General features: G+C 38.4%; 1 protein-coding gene across 2 annotated transcripts in view; it reads left to right on the top strand.

Moving 5' to 3' along the window:
* Window positions 1–24,016, top strand: part of PDE3B (phosphodiesterase 3B) — a 180,297-nt gene that overhangs the window by 97,427 nt on the left and 58,854 nt on the right. For both annotated transcript variants that reach the window (XM_080817439.1, XM_080817438.1), the window contains exon 2: window positions 15,057–15,107. In XM_080817439.1, coding sequence (XP_080673565.1) covers window positions 15,057–15,107 — 51 coding nt within the window. The remainder of the gene's footprint in view (window positions 1–15,056; window positions 15,108–24,016) is intronic.

Raw genomic sequence — 24,016 nt, 5'->3', positions numbered from 1 at the left:
ATTTTCATATATTTTTAAAAGATTTTATTTATTTATTTGACAGAGATCACAAGTAGGCAGAGAGGCATACAGAGAGAGAGAGTGAGAGGAAGAAGCAGGCTCCCCGCTGAGCAGAGAGCCTGATGCGGGGCTCGATCCCAGAACCCCGGGATCATGACCTGAGCTAAAGGCAGAGGCCTTAACCCACTGAGCCACCCAGTCATTTTCATATTTTTATAAACTGGTCTTATCTATAGGGTGAAAGAGACTTACATAGTAGAGATTCTCAGCATAACAGTGAAATGTGAATGTTCCAGTATAGTATTGAGATTAAAATTCTGAATTTTATAGTTTGAGGGCCTACGGTTTGAATTCTGGCTCTCTCACTAACTTGCATGTAAACTTGGGCAAGTTATTAGTGTGTCTCTTGGCCATAGCCTAACTGTCAAAACGAGACAACAGGTCTTAAGTGATATGATGGCATATAGTATGTTCTCAATAAATTTTAGCTATTAGGAGTAGTATAGATAGATTCCATGACCAAAATTTTAGATATAAAATGTGACAAGTGATATTTATAGGTTAATTCATTTCGCAAGTGTTCAGTAAGCAACTGTTATGTGCTGGGTACTCACTTTGCTAGATACTGGGGTCACAGTTGGGGACAAATCAGACCTTGTCCTCCTAGAGGCTGTGAAGGTACATAATTTGTGTCTGATTTGTATGAATAGTGAGTTAGTAAACAGTGCTGATGCTGACATACCTGTTGCCAGCCTAATGGTTTATTTAGCTGTCCTCATTAACCATTAGCATACCAAAAAGTCTAGGTCAGTTTATTTTTTAATGGCTTTGTCGTCAAGAATTAGCACAGTTTGTCGGTGTGCTTTTGTCCCCTAATGAATGAGCAGCTGTTAATTTGGGGTGGGGGGAGACTATCAAGTTAAAAATAGAAGTATTTTAAAAATTCTAATATATTGATGACTGACAGGTGTTAACAGAACTATCTGGTTTCCTTTTTTATGCCAGTTGTAGATGCTAATGGTAACTGTTACTTGTGCAGCATTATCAGAAAGTTCAATTTTGGGAAAATAAATTTATTCCACACTGAACAGTCAACAGTTGCTCTCAGTTTGTGTAGGATCTCTAGAAGTTACTTGAGGCTTGATTTTTGATCTGTCAACTTCTTTATCTGATCCATATCATATTATAATAAAACTTAATTCGTGTTAAATAATTCTCAGATTTTTTACTGTATACATGGATAATTAGTGTTTAATGGTCTCCAACATGGTGATGTTTTTCTTAAAATGTAGTGTCAAATTTATTTTTGTATTTAAAATTTATTTTAAAAAGTCATTTTGCTCATGAAAAGCATAAAGTTTTTAGTACACTTTTTTTTCACAATTTTAGGATATACTGTGAGGATCCTTGGGGATCTGATCCTTTTTTTATAGACTAGAGGTTCTATTTTCATTTTCAAATCAAGTCACTGTGGGGCTAGTATCTTTGTTTGCTTAATTTTAAGCTCTGTTACCATGACAAAACTTATTTACTCAACTAATGCCTAGCACTGTCAAACAGAGACTGCTGGCAACTTGAATAATTTCTTTCTGCCAATAAAGTCCCAAATAAAAATGGTAAATTTTCATTTTAAATGCAAAAGAATATTTTTGTTACTATACATTGATTTTAGAATTTCTTTCTTGGTTAATTATAATCCACTTTGATGCTTTTATGACAACTTTCTTTAATATCTTTATCTCCTAAATTTAATATTCAGTTGTAATATAAAGGCAGATAAGGGCTTAGTAAATATATCTGTTAAAATTATTAACAATAATAACAGTAATTATTATTTAAAATTTTAGCTGTGTGAAGTTGTTTAACTTCACACAAGTGACAAGAAAATATTCTTAAGTATACCTGTGCTGCTTTCCAGTATAGTCATTTTTGTGTGAAATGTCTTTCATGCTTTGGAGATTTAGCTGTTTGGCAGAATCAGAGTACTTGTTTCTGGTCTTGAATCTTTACTATACTGGCAGTGTGCTTGTTCATACTGAATAATCTATTTCTGATTATTAGTTTCAAAATTAGCTTGCAGCTGCTGTTTTCAAAATGCTTTATTGTTTAGAGACTACTTTCACTGTAGCCTTTAAGTATGTCTTCTATTTGAAGAGGCCAAATACATCAACTGAGATTAAGAAATAGGGAGTAGAGAATAAAACCAAGGAAAATAAGGTTTAAGTCAGATGTAGAAAGTGGTTAAGCGGATTTTTGTTTACAGATCTGCCTCCCCCCCACCTCCGCCGGTTGGTTTGGGGAGATAATCACATCTGAGTACAGTTGGACAGATGAGTTGGTAGTATTATAAAAGGTAATCAGAGAGAGATGCTTGCGTTTTGTTTTCAGAAGGCCTGTCTCACTTAAAACCAAATGGTACACCCCCCCCTTTTTAAAAAAATTGAATGTCGTCCTGTAGGTAGTTTTTTTAGTTGAGTGAGGTTAGGCACAAAGGTAAGAAAGACAAGGAAAATAACTTAGTTACTCTGGTCTTTGTTCTCATTATCTGTAAAATGAGAATATTGAAATTGTTGACTTCTAAATTCCCTTCAGCTGAAATATACTCTCAATATTTGTAAAGGATAGTAACACGATACAAATGGTTTTGATAAATTAGATGTAATTGTCAGAGAGGAAAATTGATTGGAGTTTGTTATGAAAGATCCAGGCTTGATGTAATAAAAATGTCAAAATGTACCGATGACAGAAAATCAGAAATATATTAGATTGAATTAGATTGATATGAGGAAGGACAGGGATTTTTAAAATGAGTAATTCATTCAACAAATTATTTAATCTGAGTTTCCTTATACAGTAAGAAAAATACTGATCTCACAGGATGAATATAAAGGTTGAATGTAATAATGTATATAAAGCTCCCAACAGAGCACCTACCCTCATGGACATGTTTTCATTCTCTTTTGTTGCAGATGGTTTGCCAGACCACATGGTTTGCATATGATATCTCTCATCTTTTAACAAGGTTTTACTTGTTTTAGTTGCAGTTTGTCCTGACCTATTTGTTCTCTTTCAAATGCATGTCCCAAACAGTGTTTAGGTATTACCAACGGGGCTTCCCACCCTCTGTCCAAAGATGGATCGGATAGAACCCATTTTTGAAAATGGGAAACTTCAACAGCCACTATGGTCCTGACCCCATAACTGGCATTGATAGTTCTAATGATCAAAGGCAGGATAGAATGGGTAGAGAGGCAACAAAGCCGAGAGTTGGGCAGAGGGGTAACAAAGCCCAGAGTTGGGCCCCTGAAAGGAATTTTTGGCTTTATCCTCTTTTTTGTTTTTCCTGAAAGAGTGTACCAGTCCTCGTCAGTGTTCCTCTTGAGGCAGAAATGACACACGGACTATGAAATATGCTTACAGTCTCTGCCCGTGGTGAAACACCATGAGGACTCTCCGTCGTATTATTCGGGAATGCAAAGACTGTGTCTCTCTGTAAACACATTAGATAAGACAGAGACACAAAAGAGCCAAAGAACAGAATTCCTGAACAAAGGGACTTCCAGCAGATTTTGCATGTGTTATTTTTTAGTTTTTCCTCAATACATACATGTAACCATTTCACCAGTACTGCTTGTGTCTTGGTTGGCTCACCATCCTCAAGTCTGAACTATAATTTATCTGTCCCCAGATAAATTTTAAAGGGCAGCCAGAGAAGAAATACATGTTGTATTTGCTTTGTTAGTCACAGGGTGTGCCTGTCTATAGGACCAGCTAGTTCCTTTGTTTGACTTGAACAACTGTGATTGTGGATCTTTTAGTTGTGTGAGCCGTGTAGAGTTGATGGAGAGGAAAAAAGCAACTGAGACTCCTCTGTTTCAGTGGTAAGTAGGTGGGAAGCCGTATAGTACAGTGTCTGAGAGCCTGGGCTGTAGCCCATCATCAGCCTACCTGTTGTATGTAGAGATGAGGGTGTCTTCAGGTTTGGTTGTAAGACCACCATCTTAGGTTGATCTCCCACCCCTCCCCCTCCCCGGAGGCCCTTGTGATCTGATTTTCTTTCCAGACCCAGAGTCAAGTTTGTAGCATATTTTTATCAAAGTGAGGAGCCATTTTTTCTCTTTTGGTCTTGTTCATAAGCCACCCTTAGAATTCTAGAATATTTGTTACAATATGCCTTATGCATATTCTTCAAGTGTTTTAGTAAGGTTTTAAAAGTATTAGCTATTATGAATTTAATCCTCATATTTTCTTAAATTATACTAAAAGCCACATTGTAACTTAAAAGGAAGACATTTTATTTATTCACGATGGCGGGGGTTGGGAAGTAGAAATTATTTTCTTTAAAGGTTCACAATTCCAATTTTTCCAATTATTTTTGGCATATTATCCCCAGAATGGTGAGAATGTAGAGTCTTTGTCAGGGATGGAGATAAAATTTTGTCAGTCATAAGCTAGAGAAACTGGTTGAGGCATGCACTAAGATGTATATCCAGAAAGACCTATGAGCTCTAGAGGAAGAGCAGGTAGGTAAAACTTGGAAAACCTGTAGAGATTAAGATTAAGATTAAGAACACTGGTAAAATAGAAGCTATTACGTATTATGCTTAGAAAATGGCTCCCTTTGCTTCAAGTCCCTTAACACACTAATTAGGCCATGGTATGTGGAACTGTTTTATAACTTTTAAATGATTATGAAAAACTGTAAGATTTTAAAAAAGGCGTTTTACTCAGTTTTAGAACATCAAATGATAAAAACAAAATAGTTTCCTAAGAGCTAATGAACAAAAATTTTAAGTTCTTATTAGTTTATCAGTTGGATGTGGAGATTTAAGTAATTGGTACTTCCACAGGTTAAAGCTCTGTGTATTTCAAACAATGCATGACTTCCATACTTTTATATTATACTCACTCAGCCTGTGTTTATTCCTGTCCCTTTAAATGTCTTTGTCACTGGTTTTTGTACTCTTGACAGGAAAAAAAAAAAAGAAACTTGTATTTGAGGTGCTCCCTTATAAAATCTGAATTATTAGTCCAGCTTCAGAAAAATCACACCTTATACTACAGTATTATATAATTTATTTCCTTTTGAATTTATGAAGAAAAAGAAAAGGGAGTGAATTTTATTGGTACTTGCTTGGCATGTTCAAGGACCAGTAAATAAATCAGTGTAGCTAAATCAGTGTCCTCTTACGAGAGAATTATAGGGGAGGAATTGGAAACGAGAGGCAAACATCACTCTTTTGAGGAATTTTGCTCCAAAGGGGAACAGAGAAATGGGACAGTGGCTGAGTATAAGTGTGATCCCGAGAAGGTATGTGTAGGTGAGATGTGAGAAATGACAGCATGTTTATAATCTAGTAAGAATGATTTTGTAGAGAGAGAAAATGATGTTGTAAGAGAGAGGGAGAGAGTAGCTTTTGTAAATATCTTCCAGTAGGCAACCTGGGATTGGATCTAGCATGTTTGTGGAAAAACTGGCCACTGACTAGAGCTCAGAAAGTCCATCTGTAGTAACTGCATGAAATGCAGGGAAGGTGGGATCCAATTTTACAGGGTGACTTGATAATTAAAAGCATGAATAATTATCCTTTTAGCATACCAGAAAGGGAATAATAAAATTGGAGGGAGGTAAAATTTGAGTTCAGATTCTAGCTCTGTGATTTACTAGCTGACATGTGAACTTAGTTACAACATCCCTGTACTATTTAGGGGTGTAGAAATAGAATTCATTTTAAGCTGGTTCAGTTAAAAAGATTTTAATGACGAATCGACTTTGAGAGAATGAGCAGAGCTAAGAGAATGGATGAGAGATGGTGAGACGAGCAACCATGAAAAGCTGTTACCTCTCCTGGGGCTGCAAGAATAGGGGTGGAAATGGTGTTTTCAAAGTCACAGCTTCAGTTGTGAAGGGAAGGCCATGTGGTAAGGGCTGTAGTCATGGGGGCGGGGCGGAGGGGAGGGGAGGTACACAGTCACTACATGGGACAATGGTGTGTACGCAGGCAACAGAAAAGAAATAACCTTGATTTCTCTTTCCTCTCAGATTCCAGTTTCCTGTTGGTGGGTCCCAGGGTAAGCAGAAATCAGCTGCATGGGAGCTTAGTGTTAGAGAATAGGGATCAGCCTCCCTGGGATCCAGGGAAGGGCAGAAGGACTCTGGGAGGCAAATACAGAATTATTAGTATAATCCCCGAGCCTCAACTTCTCCATAGAGAAAATGGGGTGACTGGCAAAGTTGTTGTGCTTTTACATGGCTGCCAAGTGCCTGGCACACTGCTGGCATGTAATAGTGTTTAGCAAATAATAAGAAGATGGCATGGCATCATGGTTAAGAATCCTTAAGGCTTTGGAGTTAGAGCCCAATTCAATTTCTGTCTCTGCCACTTACTAGTCATGTGACTTCTGGAAGGTTACTTAACCTTTCTTAGTCTCTGTTGTGTCATCTGTAAAATGGGGAAATAAGGCTTACCACAGAATTCTAGTAAAGATTAAAGGAGACAATATGTATTAAGTGTCTAATATGGTGCTGGTATGTACATAGCATACTGTCTAAGTTACCATAATCATATTGTTTGGATTAGTCAGAGCGGTATCCAAGTAATACTAGTCCTCCCACCACCTTTCCTATACACACACACACACATACACACACACCTTTTTTCTGCTTCTCAGTTCTTCTGTCTGGGGCCCTTCTTTGTCATGCAGGGGTCAAGGGTACTATCTTTGCCCTTTAGATGGTTAGAAAGTACAGGTTCAGTTAGTTTAACACTTTGGCTATCCATTTATGTTCCTGGTTTCTGGTCAGTAAACACAATCACAGAGTTAAATGGTTTCTTTATTGGGCCTATGTCGGAAGGCATAGAAATAGAAAAAGTTGGAAATACTGAAATTCAGTCAGTTTCATTAGCATGGATTTATACACAAAGCTCAAGTAAATCGTCATTAAGCAATTTGAGAATAAAGGGTATTGTAATAGTTAACTCACAGCTGTACCATAATAAACATTTTTTTAAATTTCACATAAGTCTAACAGTTCTGTGAGTTTGACTTGAAGGCGCATATATGTTTTTCTTTTTGGCTACATAGGGAACAATGAAATAAAACCTCATTGACGTAATAGAACCTGATAACATCTCCTGGTTGTACTGGTGATGTTTCACTGTGGTATTGGTGGTTTTGTAGAGCTCTGTAAAGCATGTTGGACTTATAAACATATTCAAACAGAAACTTATCAGGATTCAACTTTTTAAACCACAAAGTTGAATTTATATGAAGGCATATCTTGGGTTCACTTTATCAAATCCCCTAAAAAAATTCTTTTAGTAGTATATACCTCATATGCTACTTAGAATGCTGTTTTTAAAATTAGTTTTGAACAGATGACCACAGTGTGTGAAGATATATAAGAATTTCCGATACTGTATTTGAGCTGAAAAGGAAACATAAATATTGGAAGCTCCTAAAACAGCTACTAAAATTTCATACTTTCATTAAATGGTGCCTTCTAATATAGTAGAACCATATTTTGAAAACATACCGTACCCACTACAACTTATTTTTTACTGTGGTTAAAAATTTAGCTAATTTAAATTATTTTTCTATTTAAATTATTTACAGACTCTACTTTGGTATTGGTACTAAAGTTTAGATGCCTAAAGTTTTGCTGACTTAGGAACAATGTATATACAGGACGTAAACTGTTTCCTTGGAAGTAAGACTTTAAAAAAGCTGTATATTATTATATGGCAGGAATGAATGTTTCTGCCAGTTTTTCTTAAACTTTTAATATCCATGCACTGTATACTATGTATTCAGTATGCATGGTAGGCACCTGCCAATTTTAGACAAATTTATAAAAATGATTCATTATGATTTTTTAAAACTAAAAAATCACAGTATTTTTATATCACTGAACATTGTTTGCAACATTAAGGGTATCTCTGTTGTAGCTCACTGATGAGTAAGTAGGTTGTGTGTTGTAGATTCATTCTGTATCCAACCAAATTCTATTCTGTTCTGTATTTCTCTTAAATTAGAAAAATCCAAGCAAAATCGTAATTGGGCGATGAAAGGCAGCGTCTTTTTGGCTCTTGGTTCTGAATACTCAGATTCAGCGTGAACCCTGCAGTTGTAAAGAGATTTCTCACTGAAGATTATTTTCAGAGCTGTGTCAGTTGCTAAGCTAATGACCATTATCATACTTAAAAACTTGAGAAATAGGGGTGCCTGGGTGTCTCGGTTAAGCACCCAACTCTTGATTTTCGCTGTGGGACATGGTCTCAGGGTCGTGGGACTGAGCCCCACATCAGGCTCTGTGCTTAGCCAGGAGTCTGCTGGAGAGTCCCTCTCTCCCTCTCTCTGTCCCTCCTCTGTCTCTCTCAAAAACAAATACATTTTATTTGTCCTATTTCCCACAGCACACAGAAAGGATGTATACTCTGTGGCTGAAAATTGTGTGCAGTTACATTTATGCTATTTCTTAAAGCTGAATTATGACCAGCATATGTGTTCCAACCACCAGCTGTCTTCTATGAATAAAGTAGTGTATAAATCTGCAGTTAGGAGATATTCTCATTGTTTGGCAGGACTTCTTGCTGTACAGATAACTGATTCTCTCAGAACTTCCAATACACGTTTCTCAGTTTCTGTCAGAGTTCACAAAATAATCATTAAATGGGGGGGAATCCTCTTTTGTAGTATGGGTTTTCAGTGATAGACATGTAGGAACTTGTCTGCCACCCTCCCTCCTAAGTATTGCACATAACCAGGGTTGATTCACACTTAGCACAGGAGCTCATTCATCCAGCAGTTAAGTGACATAGCTACTGTATGCAAGCGTGACGGTAATTACTCTTACATCCTATGCCTTTTCGGTTCTGGAATACCCCAAGGTGTAGTATGGTAAGTATATGTTGGAAATTATTTGATCTGTTATCCCTTCCAGCATAATGCTTATCATCTGCGTGGCTGGTTGGTTTTACAAGCCCCTCGGCAGTAGTATATCTTTTTTTTTTTTTTTTTTTTTAAATGCACATTTGCAGTGAGGAGCAGAGAATCTGGATGGTATCTCTTCTGTTTTAAGAATGAAAATCCTGGGCGCCTGGATGGCTCAGTGGGTTAAAGCCTCTGCCTTCGGCTCAGGTTATGATCCCAGGGTCCTGGGATCGAGTCCTGCATCGGGCTCTCTGCTCAGCGGGGAGCCTGCTTCCCTTCCTCTGTCTCTGCCTGCCTCTCTGCCTACTTGTGATCTCTGTCAAATAAATAAATAAAATCTTAAAAAAAAAGAACAAAAATATTCAGATTCATATAAGAAAGCATTATGCTCTTGTTCTAGAAAGATTCTGTTGGTTTACCAAAACGATTTTTAGGTTTTGTTGGAATATGACCTAAAAGTTTCCATGGTTTCCTATTATCATTATTCGATAAAGTTTCAAAGTGGAAAACAGGCAGAAGAATATAGGATAAATGAATACAAGCCAAAAAAAAAATTAGCTTTTAGATAGTCACTCTTGTATGTCCTAGTAATATGTTCATTTTTTGGGTTTGTGTGGTATTTGCATTAGATTTGTATTCCATTTGCATTAGAGTCTTTTTTTTTTTTTTAAGATTTTATTTATTCATTTGAGAGAGCACAAGCAGGAGGAGAGGTGGGGCGGTGGGGGGGAGAAGCAGACCCCCTGCTGAGCTGGGAGCCCAATGTGGGGCTCCATTCCAGGACCTGGAGATCATGACCTGAGCCACCCAGGCGCTCCTGGAGTCTTGTTCTTGATCTAGGCTGAGCATTAATTCTGAGTTATTTATGTTTCTATTTTTATCAACACCTTAAGCTTTAGGAAACCAACTTTGAGCCATTTCTTTTTTTGATTGGAGATATAGCGCAACACAATGAAAAGAATGCAAACTTTAATAGATGCAAACAATAATATTTCAGTGATTTAAAAATACTTCAGTTAAGATAATTTGTAAAGAATAACACAGGCCTTAGGGCACCTGCCCAGCTTTTAAGAAAATAATAGCTATTACGATGAGGATGATGAGAACTCTGTGGAAATCAGAATTAATCTAATATTTCATAATTGTGAAATATATGTAAAGTATATAGATTCCTTTTTCCCTCTAAATATTCCAGACCACTGATGAACAAGTGATTTATAGATCATAATCTGATAAATAATGGCTAATACTCCATTACTGTTTCCTAGTTTAAATTTTATCTAAATCCTATTATTATAGAGCCATTGAGCAGTATCTTCCTCTTAAGGATTTTGTTATTTTGAGTATCTCTCAATCTATCCTGTATTATTAGTTCTGCTACTGTCCTGGATCGTTCCTATCAGGTATAGACAAGCTCTAGAACCTAGAGCTTTTGTTAACCCTGTCAACAACGACAAAAAGTATTATCCCCACATTCTTTTCCAACCATTATCCCATTTCATCATTCTTGCCACTTACAGCACAATTTCTCAAGAGTTTTCACTAGTCACGGTCTTCACTTCTTTACCTTCCTAAATTCTTTGTTTTTAATTAAAGCTAGATAAATACTTACAAAATATGCATAAAATATAGACGAAGGATAACAAACACCAGCTACTCTCCATTACTATTGATTTTGAACATGACCGGTAACTTTGAAGTTCCGCGTATACCACGCCTGGCTCCAGTTTCCTTCTCTTATCCCTTAGAAACAATCACCATCCTAAATTTCTTAGAGTTTCCTATATATTTATATTCCTGGAAAGTAATTATTTTAATATATATTTTATATATATGATATAAATATATATGTATATGTATATGTATATTTCTATTCCTGAAAAGTAATTATTTCAAACGTATATTTTACTTTCCTGAAAAGTAAATATTTTACAGGTATCAAATTATACTGTGTGTCTTCTTCTGTGACTTTTCTTATTCAGTCCTCTGTTTCTGGGATTAATTTATGTAATATGTAATGGTACTTCATTTATTTTCGCCTTTGTATTCCATGGTATGAATATACCAGTGTCCCCATCTTGTTATGGACAGTTGGGTTACACCGAGTTTGCTTGCTACCCCGTACAGTGCTGCTGTGTGCATCTAGGTTAAACAGTATAGCAAAGTCCAAGTTTTGGGAAGGTTTTTCTTCTGATCTGTTGTGGATTGATGCTTTTATAAAATGCACAAAAAACGTTTCCGCCAATGTTAAATTGCTGTAAAAATCCCTAAGCCTGTACTGTCCATTTCTTTCTTTATCTTACCGTGGTGCACACTTGGAGTCACACTGCTTTCATACATTTGTACCTGCAGAATTCCTGGCTCATACATCGTCTGCGACCCAGGCAAAAATTGTGTTTGCTCAAAATCACTAATCGCTAGGTGTTCAGATTAAACAGAGGACAGTCTGCTAGCAGTTTGTGACTTTCACTGTATATTTTTTCAGTTGCTAACCTGCAGGGGATTTCAGACAAAGGCCTCCAAGAGCAGTTGGAGTAGGGCGTCCATGACCTCTCGTGTTGCTGCAGCTTCTAATAGAAGCAGGCAAACCTTCAACACGGTGCGCTCTGACCATAAGCTAATGGTGTTTCTCTCAGCAAGAAGCCGGATGACTTTATGTCCCTATTTTTCAACTTTATTTTCATTATAATTCCCTTCCCAATGAGCCGTTTTAGACATTTTTCCCCCCTCTAATCATTCTTCCTCCTCTATGAAATTTCAGTACTATAGATTGACAGTCTCTCTGCTTCTGTACTGTGGTTTTTGGAGGCCTATGATCATTTTAACCAGTTTTCACCTGCTTGGGAGTGATAGCACTTCCTTAAGAATGCATAATATGAATGCAGGTATGGTTCTGGCAGTAGACTACAAGCTTTTAAAAAGATAGTATTCAATTATAGTTGAATGAAATGGGGAGCAAGGAAGACGCCGTGTTAAGGAACTGTCCTAATGAAAATGTGCTTGATTTAGCAAAAGATTAGCTTCTACGTAGACCCATGAATTGGGAAAGTGAGGAATAGGCATTTGTCACTGTTTAATGGCATACTTTGTAGAAGACATGTGGAAGTATGGATTGGAGGACAGTAGTTAGGCAAGTTTGCAGATTTAGAATGCAAATCAGTGAATTGATGCCTATCTCCTAGGTAATTTTTGGTGACTGATCATGTGGCTCTGACTTCACACTTGTCTGTTCTGTGCTTTTATTGGTGACTTAAGAAATCCTCAGGGTTGGGGCGCCTGGGTGGCTCAGTGGATTAAGCCTCCGCCTTGGCTCAGGTCATGATCTCACGGTCCTGGGATCTAGCCCCACATTGGGCTCTCTGCTCAGCGGGGAGCCTGCTTCCCCCTCTCTCTCTGCCTGCTGTTCTGTCTGCTTGTGATCTCTGTCTCTGTCAAAATAAATGAATAAAATCTTAAAAAAAAAAACAAACCCTCAGGTTTACAAATGATGAATGGTCACTATGCTAGTTGACATCCTCAATCTCAAAAGAAAAATTAAGGACAGAAGTAAAGTATTGCAGTTGGGTCTAAAATACCAATTGTAGGGACTCCTGGGTTGGCTCAGTTAAGTGTCTGCCTTCAGCTCAGGTCAGTCCTGGGATCAAGCCCCATGTAGGACTCCCTGCTCAGCCTGGAGTCTGTTTCTCCCTCTCGCCCTGCTCCCCCCACCCTCTGCCGCGTGTGTGTGTGTGTGTGTGTGTGTGTGTGTGTGTGTGTGTGTGCACGCGCGCGCGCGCGCTCTCTCTCTCTCTCAAATACATAAATACTTTAAAAATACCGATTGTGTCGGGGCGCCTGGGTGGCTCAGTGAGTTAAAGCCTCTGCCTTCGGCTCGGGTCATGATCCCAGGGTCCTGGGATCAAGCCCCACATGGGGCTCTCTACTCAGCAGGGAGCCTGCTTCCATTCCTCTCTCTCTGCCTGCCTCTCTCCTTACTTGTGATCTCTATCTGTCAAATAAATAAATTAAAAAAAAATACCGATTGTGTGAGAGTGGACAAAGTGGAACATAGAAATACCAAGTATAAAAGAAACTTAGGGATTTAAGTTATGTTACTTTTAAAAAAATTTTTATTTATCTTAGAGAGGGAGAGAGAATGTGGGGGTAGAGAGAGGGAGAAGCAGATTCTGGGTTGAGTTTGGAGTCCCATGCAGGGCTCAATCCCAGGATCCCGAGATCAAGACCTGAGCTGAAATCAGGAGTCTGCTGCTTAACCAGCTGAGCCACCCAGGTGCCCCAAGTTACATTACTTTTAACATGAGTGTTCTGAGAAAGTAATTAACTAATGTTTCTAGAATCTAGAATGTATGCTGTCACATCACAACCTGAAATAATTATGTCAGGATTACACTTAGGACCATATAAAATACTGCATAAATTTAATGAGTCTACTAATATTCACGAACTGCTTTGCATGTAGTTATACCATGTCCATTTTGTGGGTACTGGTCCATGGGTTTTAGATGTAGTTACAGTATGTTGGGATATTCTTTGGGGGAGAAATAGTTTTTTTTTTCCACTAGCAAGAGATGGCCTTTTGCAAGGATGTTGACAGGGAGATGGTGATAATGACAACTGACAGTCTTTTGAGTGATTAAGGGTGGGTATGTCCTCTAAAATAGGGGTCAGCAAACTATAGCCCACCAACCAAATCCAGCTAGCAGCCTGTTTTTGTAGGGCCTTCCAGCTAAGAATGGTTTTGTGTTTTAAGCATTGTAAAACAGAAAGATGATGTCGCAGGACCTTAGGTGGCTTCCGTAGCCTGAAATATTTACTCTCTGTCCCTCTATAGAAAAAAAAATATGCGAACTCCTGATAAAATATTGGACCAGTGATAGAGTGGATAACCCTTTAAGATCTTTTGCAGACAGGAGACAGAAGACCAAGGATAAAAAAACAACACAAATAGTTCACTCTTCAGGTGTGCCTCGTGGCTCAGTCCATAAGAATATGTGACTCCTGATCTTGCAGTTGTGAGATGGAGCCCCCCCGTTGGGGGAAGAATTTACTTGGAAAAAAAATAATAGTTCAGTATATAGAAATCAGGTGATGTATTACAAATTAGGTTTAAATTAGAGGCTAGGAAGCTATGTAGAAAATTGCAATTATTATCAATTTATTTTGGCAAAAGGAGACCTTTTTATAAATTAAAGAGAAATTTATGATTGATTATAGATAGCAGTTATAGATTGCTAAATTAAAGCTAATGTTTTCTCCTTGAGCATAGTGACTGTTGGAAGGAGAAGTGGCCAGAAAGCTCGCCAGGAAGAAAAAGGACAGGAAAATACTAGTCTGGGACTAAGAAGTTATCATGGATAGCCTATAAAGGAGACAAACAGGAAAATGGTCACTAATTATCTGCATATCAAAAGGGTTGAGTGTTGCTGTTTATAATCTGTTACTTTATACTTAATCTAACCTCAAGGACAGCTTTTTTTTTTTTTTTTAAAGATTTTATTCATTTATTTGACAGATCACATGTAGGCAGAGAGGCAGGCAGAGAGAGAGGGGGAAGCAGGCTCCCTGCTGAGCAGAGAGCCCGATGCGGGCCTCCATCCCAGGACCCCGAGATCATGACCTGAGCTGAAGGCAGAGGCATAAACCACTGAGCCACCCAGGCGCCAAGGACAAGCTTTTTAAATTGCTTTTGCAAGAACTGCCTTATTAGTAAGGAAATAGCACCACCTACCGACATGGTTTAGAATGATGAGTGATGATCCTTTGAAGATGGTGGGAAGATGGAGAATGTCTGATGATTTGTAATTTTTCTTGTATTTTTAGTAACTGGGTGTTATTTTGATTTGTATTTTCCTTTTTGTAGTAATGGATAATTTGAAGGTTAATATACCTTATTATAGTGACTTTATTCTGACAATTTTCTTGATTTCCCAATCACAGAGTATATAATTTATGGAATATTCTTTCTATTGATAATTTTATTCTCACATTTCCAGTTGCTCTCCCAAACTATAAGCTGTCTTTTAGGTACCTGTAATTGAAGATGTTCTATTTCATCTTGACATATATTTGTTTATTTCTGGTTTTTAACTAAGTGTTTTGTTTTGTTTTGTTTTGTTTTCCAGATGATTCTTTGGGATTGGGACTTAAAGCAGTGGTATAAACCTCATTATCAGGTAAATATAGTAAATATCTGTAATGAAATGTCTGTAATGAAATTTTTTTAAAATTGAAGATAGTTGACACATAATGTTTGTTTCAGGGATACTGTAATGAAACTTTTGGCATTTTGTTACTTTTAATTTTTATTTACTCATTTTATATATATATATTTTAAATTTTAAAAAAATATTTTAATTATTTGAGAGAACATGATGGGTGGTGGAAGGGGCAGAGGGAGAGGGAGAAGCAGGTACCCTGTGAGCGGGGAGCCAGGTATGGGGCTTTGATTCTGGGCTTGATTCTGGGACCCTGGGATCAAGACCTGAGTCTAAGGCAGACGCTTAACTAACTGAGCCACCCAGGTACCCTGAAACTTTTGACATTTTATGGAAGTTATATTCATGAGGTTTCTGTGTCATAAGATTTTCTTTAACTGAGCTAAAAGAACTTTCTTCTAGGTAATTTAAAAAAATATATATATATATATTTTAATCACGAGGGGAAGAAGAAAATGATAAGAAACCATGCTTGTGTAAGAGTTATTTTTTTAAATGTTGGTAGTATAATCTGGGCTCAGAATAAATGAATAATTCTATACTAAGCATGAGATTTTTTTTTCTGATTGTGGGCAACTGATTCACAGAGGGGGGGAAATAGATTAAAGGCCATATATGAGAAGAAGCAAAACATTTGGCAGAATATTTTACTAGGGAAACAAAAACACAGTGTTTGGGGTTTTTTTGTTTGTTTGTTTGTTTTGGGTTTTTGGTAAACTTTCAACTAAATTATACATACAAAAAAGCGCACAACTTCATGAATTTTCACAAACTAAACATTTCACATAACTAATACCCATTTCAAGAAATAGAACTTTACCAGCATTCCAGAAACCTCACTTATGTATCATTCTCGTTATTGACTGTATCCCCAAGAATGATGTCTCTCCTGACTGATGTAGGAAAGATGTTAGGGTTGGAAGCAGAAGGCCAAGAAAGAATTCTTGAGACATCTTTGGTGCAAAAAGGTGATTTTATTATAAAGCATGGGGATAGGACCTGTGGGCAGAAAGAGCTGCACTGGGGTCATGAGGAGTGGCCCATTATATACTTCCAGGTTGGGAGGGGTTAGGGGTAGTGTAAGTCTCTAAGGAATTTTGAAAGCAAGGTTTCCAGGACCTTGAGGGGGCTAGCTGTTAGGAAAAGGTCATGTATTACCGTCTAATAAAACCTTAGTCATGAGACCCTTCAGATGTATATTGGTGGGCCATATAGGCTGGGGGTTTTGAGATAAAGGAATTTTTATACGTTAAAGTAGACTTACAGGATGCTGGGGGGTGGGAGGGATAGAGGATAGGCTAAGATTGCCTTTTGCCCTTAGCAAAGTATTAACATCAAGTCAGTTGAGCCCTAGAAGAATGTCACTCTGCCTTTCAAGGATTTGTCAATGGTAGTAAGGAAATTTAATTTTTCTTCTGCCTTTGCTTATTTATGAACTTTATAAATATATAAATGGAATCATAATATATACTTTTAAACTTTTTGATTACTTAAGTAATATATATTAATATCAGAAGAATTGAAAATAGAAGTATAAGAGAAAAAAGGAAAATCACTCCTAAATACAAGCAGTAACTATGTTAATTATGTTAACTTTTTTTTTTAAAGATTTTATTTATTTATTTGATAGACAGATATTGCAACTAGTCAGAGAGGCAGGCAGGGAAAGAGAGGAGGAAGCAGGCTCCCCGCTGAGCAGAGAGCCCGATGCGGGGCTCGATCCCAGGACCCTGAGACCATGACCTGAGCCAAAGGCAGAGGCTTTAATCCACTGAGCCACCCAGGCGCCCTAATTATGTTAACTTTTGATGTATATCTTTACAGATCTTTTCCCATTTTCACATTGTATTGAAATGTGTATGCATTCTAGTCTACAAAACTATAATGTTATATTATAAATTATGTAGAAATATATATAACATAAATATTAACAAAATAAATTATTAATGTAAATATTTATAAAATTAATTATAAACTATGTTATAATATGCTGATTTGAAACCTGATGGTTTCCACACTAATAGATAAACATTAATAAATACCAAATCTCTGTTCTTTATATTTACAGAAACATTACTCTCTTTATTAGATTTATTTAGTTAGTTGTCTCTATCCCAATTTTTGAAAACAATGCTTTCTGGCTGTCAGGAAGCAAGAATTTCTATCCCTTTAAAGGTCCTGTAGCTGGACTAAGAATCAAACTGATATAAGACAAATTAACAGGAGGAAATGAGATTTAATAGGCATCCTTATAGGCAATCCACATAAATGTGAAAATTCCAAAGGCAGTCTGGGAAAATAAGGTATATATGTCATTCTCAGCTAAGGACAAAAAGGGGGCAGGGGTCTGGGACTTCAGAGGAAAGGAATGTAATTCCTAGGTTGGTTAGAAGAACAGATGTTTGGTCATTAGATGTTTGTCCTGCCATACAGGTGATTCACTCAGATAGAATTGATCTCTGCTGGGGCGCCTGGCTGGTAGAGCATGTGACCCTGGATCTCAGGGTTGTAGGTTTGAGCCCCAAGTTGGGTAAGAGATTATGTAATATCCTTAAAAAATTTTTGTCTCTGCTAATAACCTTTATTCGGGGAAAGACCCTCAATTTAGATTCTTCTGTGTACTTAAAGGAGGGACAGAAGTTTTTCTTAAGGCCACAGGATCTCAAGTGCTTTCAGCTCAAAATAAGACAAATGCCAAAGTGGCACATTCTGGGAGGGCCCGTCCTGAACCCCTTCCTGGCTATTTTAAGTAGTGCTGCTGGCACTCTGGGTGTCTTTTGTTGGGTGTATATCTTAGAGTGGATCGCTGGGTCATTGGGTATGCATGTATATGCAGAGTCCCAGTAGATAGCTCTCAGTTTTCTAAGCACTTGTATCAGTTTTTACCCACCATCAGCCTTTGAGAGTTCCAGTTGCTCCACATCCTTGTGAACACTTGGTAGGGTCTCTTTTAAATCTTTCTGCTAGCTGTGCAACAGTGTATCATTGTGCTTTTAATACTTGCATTTCACTGATGACTCATCAGGTTGAGTATCTTTTCATATGTTAATTGGCTACCCAGATATTCTTGGGTGGGGTCTTTTATTTATTTATTTATTTATTTATTTATTTATTTATTTATTTGACAGAGAGAAATCACAACTAGGCAGAGAGGAAGGCAGAGAGAAAGGAGGAAGCAGGCTCCCTGTGGAGCAGAGAGCCCGATGCGGGGCTCAATCCCAGGACCCTGAGATCATGACCTGAGGTGAAGGCAGAGGCTTTAACCCACTGAGCCACCCAGGCGCCCCTTGGGTGGGGTCTTTATACTGATTTACTTGGTGATCAGTAGGATTTGTTTATGTATTTTGGAAAAGAGTGTGTGTGTGTGTGTATACACAAATGCTATATATGTATGTACATATATACATACATATACATAAAAGTATAAAAGTATAAAAGCATATATATATGTGTATATATATACACAGAATGTAGTTAAAATGGGTGGGGTTTTTTTTTCTAAGATTTTATTTATTTGAGGGGCACCTGGGTGGCTCAGTGGGTTAAAGCCCCTGCCTTCTGCTCAGGTCATGATCCCAGAGTCCTGGAATCGAGCCCTACATCAGGCTCTCTGCTCGACGGGGAGCCTGCTTACCCCTCTCTCTGCCTACTTGTGATCTCTGTCTATCAAATCTTTTAAAAAAAAAAAAAAGATTTATTTGAGAGAGAGACCATGAGTGGAGAGGGGCAGGCAGAGAAGGAGAAGCAGGCTCTCTGCTGAGTGCAGATCTCCATCCTTTACTCCAGGATCATTACCCGAGCCGAAGGCCTATGCTTCACCAGCTGAGCCACCCAGGCATCCCAAAATGTGTGTGTTTAAAAAAAAAAAAAAGTCCTCTCCTAGTCTGATTTATCATGATGTCTTTTGATGAAAATATCACCAATGCTTTCTCTGGATACCTTTTATCAGATTAAGGAAGCTCAAAAAAAAATTAAGGAAGTTCCGTTCTTTTTTTTTTTTTTTTTTTTTAAAGATTTTATTTATTTATTTGACAGAGAGAGATCACAGTAGACAGAGAGGCAGGCAGAGAGAGAGGGAGAGAGGGAAGCAGGCTCCCTGCTGAGCAGAGAGCCCGATGCGGGACTCGATCCCAGGATCCTGAGATCATGACCTGAGCCGAAGGCAGCGGCTTAACCCACTGAGCCACCCAGGTGCCCCAGGAAGTTCCGTTCTAATCCTAGATATTTTTCTGTTTATTCTATTAATGTGGTGAATTATATTGTTTAATTCCGTGCCTGTGTCAAACCATTCCCATATTCCCAGAATAAAGCAAATTTGATCAAGATATTTTAAAAATATTATTTTTATTAAAATAGTAAAAATTTAAAAAATATTTTAAAATATACATACACAGACACACACACACCACTGGATTTCATTTTTTGTTTTGGAATTTTGAATCCATGTTTACGAGAAAATTGGCCTATAATTCTTGTTTTTCATAATGTTCTTGGCATGTTTTTGGCATAAAGCTTATAATGGCCTCATAAAATAAAGTGGGATATTCACTCTCTGTTATCAAGAAACATTTGGTAAGATTGGTATTCTTTCTTTAATGTTTGAAAGGATGCTGTGGTGAAGCCATCTCAGTTTGGAGCTTTTTTTATGAACAAATGTGAAATAATGGATTCAGTTTCTTTAGTAGTTTTAGGCCTGTTCCAGTTTTCTGTCTGTTCTTGTAACAGTTGGGTTAGTGGTGCTTTCTAGGAACTCCTTTTTTTGTTGTTCCCTCCAGCCTTGAGATTGCTGAAAGCTCTATTTTACTTTCAAAATAGAAATCTGTTGGACAATTTTTGCCTGCTTTCTCCATCTCAGCTGCTGTTTGCAAATTGGCAAATGCCTTCAGGGGAAAGCAGCTCTGAAGTCAAGCTTGCTGCTTTTTCTTCTCTCTGAGATCCTGCCTGTCTTGCTAACCCTGATGTTTCAGTCTTCCAGCCTCCTGTGACTACAGAAAGCTCCGCTCTGATTCCTGGCCTCTTAACTGCTCTGTTCTGTAGCCTCTCTTCCCCCCGCCAGTTACAAGTCCGTAGCAGAGACCTTGATGGGGAAAGTAGCACAGGATGGCAGATTCATTTTCATTTATTAACTCTTAAGTTCTTGTTCTTTCAAGGCCTGACTGCCTGACTGTTCTCTGAACAGCCTTGAAATGGGTGCTATTTTTATTTATTTATTTACTTACTTAAAAAAAGATTTTATTTATTTATTTGGCAGAGAGAGATCACAAGTAGGCAGAGGGGAAGGGGGAAGCAGGCTCCCCACTGAGCAGGGAGCCCGATGTGGGACTCCATCCCCGGACCCTGGGACCATGACCTGAGCTGAAGGCAGAGGCTTAACCCACAGAGCCCCCCAGGTGCCCTGCTGTTTTTATTTTATTTCAGCTTTTCTAGACTATTCTAGGCAGAAGAGTTGGTTTGATATAGCCTACTTGCTGAAAAATAAGGCAAGCCTCTTATGTCACTCGAACATTTCATCACCTATACATTGGGAATAATACAGTTTCCTCAGAGGGCTGATTACGATAACAACAACAACAACAACAACAACAACAACAACAAGTGCCCGGGGGATAGTAGCACTCAATAAAAATGTGAGCTAATATTATATTAATATATAATAATGAATTCTAAGTATCTCTGAAACTATAGTGTAAGACAAGATTTAGCACAGTTTTTTTCTAGAAAGGGCCAGATAGTAAATATTTTAGCATTTGGATGTGATACATACACAGCCACCTACCCTACCCCCCCTCCCCCTCTTCAGTCATCCTTTAAAGTGCAGGACCTATTCTTAGCTCTCTGGGCAAAACCAAGATTTGCCACATATGAGCCAGTGGGAAATAGGAATTTAAGCTCTGATTTAAAATTTTGTCACTCTTGCTTCCTGCACTCCTCTCACCCAGAATAAAAGTTGAAGTCCTTGTCATGGACCCAAGTGACCTTCCACAATATGGTCCCTCACTCTACTTCCGTTTACTTCTCTGACCTCGTGTTGTACTAATTTCTCCATTTACTCTGTTGCAGTTACTCAGGCCTCCTCGTTATTCCTCAGACAAGCTAGGCAGGCTGACCCTCAGGGTCTTCATACTTGCTGCTCTCCCTGCCCAGAATGCTCTTTTCCCATATCTCCATCAGTTCTTAACATAAAGATTATCTTTTCACCTTCTCAACATTTCAGTGCCCTCCATTACTTCTTTTTCTCTTTACTTGCTTTTTACCCTGCTCAAAATCCGTGATTCTCCCTTGTTCATACCCATTAGCCTGGAATCCTGTGTTCTCAAAAATTTAGTCCCAACATGCCTCTCCAACCTTATTTCCAGGGCTCTTTAAAAAAAAAAATGAAGCATGTACTTTAATGATTTTACGTTCCCTGTACTTTGCTATTTTATTGTTTTTGCACCTTTATTTGCATTCTTTCTTGATGAGCTCCCCCGAATGCATTTTTAGTTTGATTGTAAAAATTATTCCTCCCTGATCTTTATAAATAAAATACTGCCAAATTAATATCTCAGCTCAAATGCTACCCCTTCCATAAAGTTTCTGTTAACCATTTGGATTAAAGCTGATGTATCTTCTTTGAACTCTGGTGCCACTTTATCTGTATTTTTATTTCATCACTTAACATAATACTAATAGTAGTACTACTTACTGTACTTTACCTCTCTGTACCATACACTGCAGTGTTTGCTCTGCCTGCATCGTCAGCTTTAATTCTCTCCTCTCCACTACATGTAACTATGAACTCTGGAAATAACAAGAGGCAGCCGAATTTCGTGAAAAATGGAAAGAGGAGGGTGGAGGAGTTGGGGACCCCAGTAATAAAAACTGCTGTGATGGGGTTTCTTACAACCCTTGCCTAACAGCAAGAGGTAACCCAGCAGAAGGTGACTCAGGTGGGCTCATTCCTTCCCCAAGATAAAATGAGAATCCTGCCAGTGACACCAAGTGAGTCTAGTTGCTCTAGCAGGGGGAAACCGATCAGGAGCTGCACTGACAATAAGGGGTCAAGGGAGGGATTCTCATTCCCTACTGAGCAGGAGACCCCCTTTACCCAGAGAGTGGGGATACTGCCATGACATGTGTCTAGTCCTGAAGGTGCTCTTTGTGCCTGTGGCCCGGAGACTCTCTTGCCCTGCCGAGAGGTACCAGGTGGCTCAGTGTGAGGAAATTCCTCCTTCCTCCTCCCATCTGCTCACCCACGGAAGTACCAGAAAGGACCAGTGGGAATCCTAGTAGCACCAGAAAACAATCAGGCAGACCGAAATACCACTGTGGATGCCCAGGAAGCTAAATTGTCATTAGAACCACAGCCTGAAAAAGTAGACCAGGACCTGTGTACTAAATCTAAACAAAAAACCACCTCCCCATACAAAACATTTAAATAGGACCCAGAGTCTTCTAGGGTAATAGCTAAAATGCTGATGATAAAAGAAATCACTTTTCATACCAAGAACCAGGAAAATTACAACTTGAATGAGGAAAGAAACAGTCAATGCTTAACGTCAAGATAAATCAGATTTGGGATTATCTGACAAATTTTTAAAGATTTTATTTCTTTCTTTTAGAAAGAGAGCATGAGCAGGGGGAGGAGCAGAGGGAGAGGGACAGGCAGTCTCCCCACCGAGCAGGGAGGCTGATAGGGGGCTCTGAGATCATGACCTGAGCTGAAATCAAGAGTTGGATGCTTAAGCAACTGAGCTATCCTGGTGCCCCCGACAAGAAATTCTAATGCAGCCGTCATAAAAATGTTCTAACAAGCATATAACAAGGAAACAATATAGAAAATCTCAACAATAACAAAAAAACAGGCACTTCTCCCCTTTGATTGCACCTCACAGATGCTGTGATGAATTTTTTTGTTTTGTTTTTAACAAATTGAAGGTTTGTAGCAAACCTTCATCAAGCAAGTCTGTTTTTACTGTTTTAAGAACAGCATTTGCTCACTTCATGTTTCTCGGACACATTTTGGTAAGTGTTAAAATATTTCAAACTTTTTCATCATGACACTTGTTCTGGTGATCTGTGATCAGTGATCTTGGATGTTACTATTGTAATTGGTCTGGGGTGCCATGAGTCATGCTCATAAAAGATGGTTAATAAATATTGTGTGTTATGACTGCTCCACTGACCAGCTGTTCCCCCATCTCTCTCCCTTCTCTTTGGGCCTCCTTATTTCCCAAGATAGAACAATATTGAAATTTGGTCAGTTAATAACCCTTCAAGGCCCTCTTAGTGGTCAAGTGAGAGTCACATGTCTCTTACTTTAAATGAAAAGCTAGAAATGATTAAGCCTCGAGAGGAGGGTGCCTCAAAAGCTAAGATAGGTCAAAAGCTAGGCCTCTTGCATCAGACATTGAAGTTGTGAATGCAAAGGAAAAGTTTTTTTTCTTTTAAGATTTATTTATTTATGTATGTATTTGACAGTGAGAGACAGTGAGAGAGGGAATACTAGCAGGGGGAGTGGGAGAGGGAGAAGCAGGATTCCCACTGCCCAATACGGGCTGGGTTCATTCCCAGGACCCTGGGATCATGATCTGAGCTGAAGGCAGGTGCTTAATGACTGAGCTACCCAGGTGCCCCAGTGTTGTGATTTTTAATTTCTAATTTACTTCTAATTATTATTTTTTAAAAGATTTTATTTATTTATTTCACAGAGATCACAAGTAGGCAGAGAGAGAGAGGAGGAAGCAGGCTTCCTGCTGAGCAGAGAGCCTGATGCAGGGCTTGATCCCAGGACCCTGGGATCATGACCCGAGCTGAGCAGAGGCTTTAACCCACTGAGCCACCCAGGTGCCCCCAAAGGAAAAATTCTTGAAGGAAAGTAAAAGTGC

This window comes from Martes martes, assembly GCF_963455335.1.
Source record: "Martes martes genome assembly, chromosome: 10".
Lineage (NCBI taxonomy): Eukaryota > Metazoa > Chordata > Mammalia > Carnivora > Mustelidae > Martes > Martes martes.
This window is presented reverse-complemented; position numbering and strand designations above follow the sequence as displayed.